Below are 6,004 nucleotides of genomic sequence, written 5' to 3' on the forward strand. Positions count from 1 at the left end.
TCCCACTAAGACAATGCAGCAGTTTTTATATGATCTAGTTTTTCTGGCACATTCAGGGTTTTTTTTTTCAACAAACAAAAAGATGAAAAAAGAAAAATAAAACCTTTTTAAATGACCGCGGTAGATTTGTGACCACACATTACATCACAGTCAATCATCAATACAAATCACAATGTGGCAGCTCTGACTGATCAGTGGATGGATTTTTCTCTCACCTCCATGAAATGTGCTGCAAGTCAAACTTAAATGTATTCATGACAACGTTAACGTTTACAGCGTGTTGCTTCCCTCTAGTGGTTGTTTGCTGAAAGTGTATGGATGAGTCTATATTTTGAGAGCAATGGGGTTTTCTTTTTTCATGATAATTTATTTGTATTTGCTAAAGAGAGTTTATTTAGTCACAATATATTAACTTGTGGTTGTATGGAACAGGTGCTGGGGCTTTCTCAGGGCAGTGTGAGTGACATGCTGTCTCGGCCCAAACCCTGGAGCAAGCTGACCCAGAAAGGCAGGGAGCCGTTCATCCGCATGCAACTGTGGTTATTGGACCAACTAGGCCAGAGCCTCAACCAACCCCCAAACCAGGGCCATGCTCAGGGTAAGGCACTCATCTCCACAAGAATGGAACAGGAAGAATCCTCCTGAAGATGGCTTATTACTAAAATATCAAACTTACAATTCCAACATTTAAAAAAGGAAAACAGTTGCAATAGTTTAGTGTTCATACAGTGGGATGGCTGTATCTAGGCTACAGGCTTACTGTTTTTCTGTGATGCCTCCCACCACCAGATAAAAGCCCAGTGACGGCCCAGTCCTCACCCTCCCCGCCCCCAAGCCCAGCGGAGAGCCATCCAAGTCCACTGGTTGAGCCTGTCAGCCTCTCCCTGGAGAGCAGCAAAGAGAACCAGCAGCCTGAAAGCCTCGGGTTGGGACTGCCTCCTCACCCAGAGGGAGGGAAATCCACTCCCAGCCTCATGGCCCTGCATCAGCCCACAAACCCACTGGGCATCCAGGAGCTGGTGGCCATGTCTCCTGAGCTGGACACCTACGCCATCACCAAGAAGGTCAAGGAGGTGCTAACAGACAACAACCTAGGTGTGTATGAGTTCACACTGTGGGGTTAAGCTGACACGCCTTATGAACGCAGACACAAGTCCTACAGACGCTGTGTATTTTTATTTCCTCACAGGCCAGCGTCTTTTCGGGGAAACCATCCTGGGTCTGACTCAAGGCTCTGTGTCAGACCTGCTCTCCAGGCCCAAACCTTGGCATAAACTCAGCCTGAAAGGCAGGGAGCCGTTTGTCCGCATGCAGCTATGGCTAAATGATCCTCACAATGTAGACAAGCTGAGGGCCATGAAGAAGATGGAGAAGAAAGGTGTGCATAGTAATGATAATATTTTTCAATACAATTTTGAGATTTTAGTTGGTGTTTTATAATCCCTTTATTCTGGATATCACTGTTTTACCCACAGCCTATCTGAAAAGGCGGTATGGGCTGCTGAGCACGGGCTCGGACAGTGACTCACCCAGTACTCGTTCTGAGTGCGTGAGTCCGGCCTTGGTCTCGCTGGACCTATGCCCCTACAGCCAGGTGAAGAAGCCTCGGGTGGTGCTGGGAGCTGAGGAGAAAGAAGCTCTGAGGAAGGCCTACTTGCTGGAGCCCTACCCCTCTCAGAACACAATCGAGATGCTGGCCTCCCAGCTCAACCTCAAAACCAACACTGTCATCAACTGGTTCCACAACTACAGGTCAGTCCATTGACATTTGTGACCTTTGCTAATGGCTGCCTCTGCTGTTTTCATTACTAGTACTACTACTAATACTTTAAGATGGAACTGAATACCTGAAATGTAAATTAGAAAACTAAACTTAAGTATCCTGACATTTGTGACTGTCTAACAAGCAGTGTTTTTGTGTGCAGGTCCAGGATGCGACGGGAGGTGCTGATGGAGGGTCTGCCAGACAATGACACAGATGCTGAGCACCACAGCTACTCCCCCTCAGTGACGCGGAGCCCCCACTCTGATGGAGAAGAGAGGAGGCTGCAGAGGCCCTCAGGACACATCCACTCCAGCCTTCCTCTTAGCGCCAACACTGCACTGCCTCATGTCAAACAGGAGGCAATAGACAGGGAAGACGAGGGGGACGAAGGAAAGGAGGGCTCCATGAAACAGTCGAGAGTTCAGTGTTTTTCCACAGCGGTACAATTCCCACTGATGAAAAGTGAACAGGAGGACTCCATCACTGGCTGTCGTGAGACCCACTTGGCTGGCCAGAGCCTGAGGCACGAAGAGGGGATGAACAGCCAAGCTCAAGGGCTCTACGCTGGTGCAGCCTCCATAGATGGACCCCAAAGAGCCAATCAGTCCAGGCACGAGGGGGAAGACGCTGGGAAGTCACCCGTTGACCCAGTCAGCTTCAAGGCTTCGTCAGAGCCCTGCCGCAGCAGCCTGGAAGTGTCCCTGAACTCCCCCTCTGCTGCATCCTCACCCGGCCTCATGATGTCAGTCTCCCCGGTCCCTTCTTCTTCTGCTCCCATATCACCCTCGCTGCCCAACCCACCCTCGACAAGCACCAATCACAGCCTGGACCCTAACCAGATCCCTCCCTTCCAAAGCCCCAAACTCAACAGAAGCACTCAGAGACGCAATGAGAAAATGGCCAACCTCAATAACATCATCCACAGGCTAGAGAGAGCAGCCAATCGAGAAGAAACACTGGAATGGGAGTTTTAAGCCCCCACCCCCACCCACTTGTATCTAGTCCTGACGACCCTCACGGCACACAGGAGAGTCTCAGATAGAATCTTCCTGAAGACTTTGAATGGAGCCTGGCTCCTGAAGGCCTGTCCTCTCAGACTGATAACTCATAGGAAATGGGGACACAGAGCTAAACACATGGCTGAATTTCCTGCAAGAACTAAAAAGTTGGAAAAAAAAAAAAAGGTTTATAAATGTGTATTTGTTTTTTGTTTTTGTTTTTGATAATGCATACTTCTTTGAAATATATGTGACAGCATTAGCTGTTGTTTTACCTTTTGGACTTGACATGAAGACTTTTGCAGCTATGGTGTCATAAAATGTACACTGAAGTTCTGTAGATTGCCACTGGGTGAGATTAAAAAAAGACCCCTGTCTTAAGCCATTAAAAGCACTATAACTATTTGAAAAGAGACATTGACCAAATTTGCTACTTTTTGAATAGCAATTTTTCAGATTTTGTCTGTAAGACTGGACAGTTTAAGTCAAGTAACATGAAATCCTATTACTGACTGAGGGATAGTCCTTTAAGACTCTAAATATTCAACATCTTGTATGTACTTAGTTTCTTGGTGATATGTTTTGAAATATTTGTAACTCACACGTATAAAATGTGGTTGTACATGTTGTAGAATTGTCTGCAATAGCCTTCTCTAAACCTGATGTAGCATGGTACTCACCTGACCCTGTTATCCTCTGTAGTTAGTCACCTGTGATTATACTTGAGCGAAAACAAGAGAAAAAAAGTTGAAAACCCTGCAAAAAATAAGAAAAAAGTAAACGTTAAATCTAATAAGTAGAATACTTTTAGTGTTTTGTTTTCTTTTTTGAATAATCCTTGAGGTTTACAGTTTAGGGCCCTTGTGCTTTTGAGTGAAACATTCACTACACATGAGCACAGTTTACACGATTTCTTTCAGACTTACCTCTCTGACCCTCTTAAGGCACTGGTTCTCAGACTGTAACGGGCCAAGACACAGGACACCTGGTTTACCTCAGATTATGTTGATGCACATCATGCTATGACCATGTGTTTCATTCTTATACATAAATATGACCCACGCTTATTTGAATCAGTGGAAGGAAAGTACTTGTATCATGCCTCAGATGTGCAGAGATCAAACACGAGTTCTAGTGAGCAAAACCTGTCCTTTATTAAGAATATGCTGCTGTTTGAAGAGATAAGGAGCTAATGAATGTGTATTATGCTCCTCCTCACATGATTGAGTGCACTTTCTCAAAATGCATCATTTACTGTAGTTAGAATAATGTGTACTTGATCAAACACCTTAACCTCTAAGTACTGAGATGGTGTTTATTTGAGCAGTTTGATAAGAAAAGGTACTTCAGTGCTGTGAATTGAACTCCTCTGGGGCTAAAGCTCACAGTGTTTGAGAGCATGATACACACAGTATGACCTCTCATCAAACATTAAATCTGTAAGTACGCTATATTCAAGAACACAAAAGGTTACAGGTATCCCCTCATATTATCTTTGACCACTTGTGTATTGTGTCTGTAGAAGTTTCTTTGTCATGCTTGCAAGATGTTCTTTATGTATTTTGCCTCTATTTTATACTCAGAACAGTTAACTAGATATTCAATACCTCGTGTATGAACTACTTACAGCACTTAGATTTTGATAATTGTGAGGACTCAAGAAAATTTCAAATATCAACATTATCCTAACTTAGTGTCCACAAGTCTTTGCCTTTACTGTATCGTTGAAGTTGGTAGTAAACACTTGCACATGTCTACATAGTTCAGAGGACTTGGATTGTATTATGTAGAGATATATATTACACATTTACTAAAAAAATAATATCTTACATTCTTGGAACAAAATGTGCTGATTATATTGAAATAGAGTGTACAGATTTAATAAACCAAACCCATTCAAGCCAGTTCTGGTCTGGCAAGCTTGCCCACGTTTTAGACCTTCTCTCAGGGTAGTCTTGCTTTTTAAAGCTTTACTGAAACAGTTGCTCTCATCAGTGGTGGTGACTATGATAAACATAATGTGGTGTAGAGAATGACTTCATTATATATTAAATGGACCTGTGGAAGTTGTATGTACTGTATATGGGAATCGCAATTTTCACAGAAAGCAGTGGTTTGTTGGAGAGTTGTTGCTGTTTTGTAATTCATTACACAGATGTGTCAAAGTACAGCATAGATTGGAACTACCACGATGAGGCTAATGGGTTGCATTTTTGAGATCAGTAGACTTTGCTCTCTAAAATACTGTTCTTGTTTTCTCTTGGAGCCACAGAAGATTTTTCTCTGGTTTTCGTACCACCATTTTTTGTGCATAATATACTGTATGATTAGAAGTGGCATTTCTTTCATTGAAATTTCATCGTCTTTCATGGTTACATGGACAAATGATTGAAAAAGAAATGTATTTACCCAGACCATTATCTCTTCATGTAAAGCTCATCTCATTGTTTTGCATGCAAAACCATTCTGGTCACATGACAAGGGATAGACTGTGTTTTTGTGTTGTTGTTCTTTCACAGGGACATTGAATCAGCACTTAAAAGTCTTTTATATTAGTGAAGTCCATGCATGATGCAGCTGATAAATTTGGCTCTCACAAAGCCATCATGAATACAGTCAATCAGAACCCAAAAATGACCCAGTACACATGACTTCCAGGTAAATATTTAAATCAAGATTATTTTGTGCCATATCATGTGCTTCATGCATTATCATCACAGGAGAAATGCCTTGTGGTAATGTGTGATCTAAGAGGGGTGTAGGGCTTTTTGTCACCCAGTTCAGAAAAAAGCAAAGCTTTTTTTTTTATAATGATAGCCCTACACATTAGATGGTTTTATTTTAAAATTGACATTTGTCACTAAATAATGAGATAATTGGTCAGAAAAATTTGAATGACTGAATTCAGAGTTGATAATAAAGAAACAATTTACAATCTTACACTGAGGGTTTGTCACAAAGAAATGTTTTCATTCTAAAGTCAGCTGTGAGTCAATAATGAGAAGTGTCCTGCAGGCTTAAATAACTAATGCCTCACATGTTAGGCTATTAAATGTTAAAGAATGGACTAAAGTATGCCAAGCGTCTTGGAATTGAATTTGCATATGTAAGCCATCATTCAATACATAATTGTTTAAGATCCTGCTGTGTCGTGTTTTTATTTCCATATGATAAGGAATGACCACCCTTTCTGGTCTGCCACATAGTAAAAATTAATACACGTACTGTAATATGTATTTAT

General features: G+C 42.1%; 1 protein-coding gene across 2 annotated transcripts in view; it reads left to right on the forward strand.

Moving 5' to 3' along the window:
* Positions 1 to 5,902, forward strand: part of cux2b (cut-like homeobox 2b) — an 85,443-nt gene extending 79,541 nt beyond the window's left edge. For both annotated transcript variants that reach the window (XM_018669507.2, XM_018669508.2), the window contains exons 18-22: positions 433 to 598; positions 790 to 1,095; positions 1,190 to 1,378; positions 1,476 to 1,752; positions 1,926 to 5,902. In XM_018669507.2, the coding sequence (XP_018525023.1) occupies positions 433 to 598; positions 790 to 1,095; positions 1,190 to 1,378; positions 1,476 to 1,752; positions 1,926 to 2,739 (1,752 nt within the window). In that variant the 3' untranslated portion in view covers positions 2,740 to 5,902. The remainder of the gene's footprint in view (positions 1 to 432; positions 599 to 789; positions 1,096 to 1,189; positions 1,379 to 1,475; positions 1,753 to 1,925) is intronic.
* Positions 5,903 to 6,004: the final 102 nt, after the last annotated feature.

Source organism: Lates calcarifer, linkage group LG13, assembly GCF_001640805.2.
Source record: "Lates calcarifer isolate ASB-BC8 linkage group LG13, TLL_Latcal_v3, whole genome shotgun sequence".
Classification (NCBI taxonomy): Eukaryota; Metazoa; Chordata; class Actinopteri; family Centropomidae; genus Lates; species Lates calcarifer.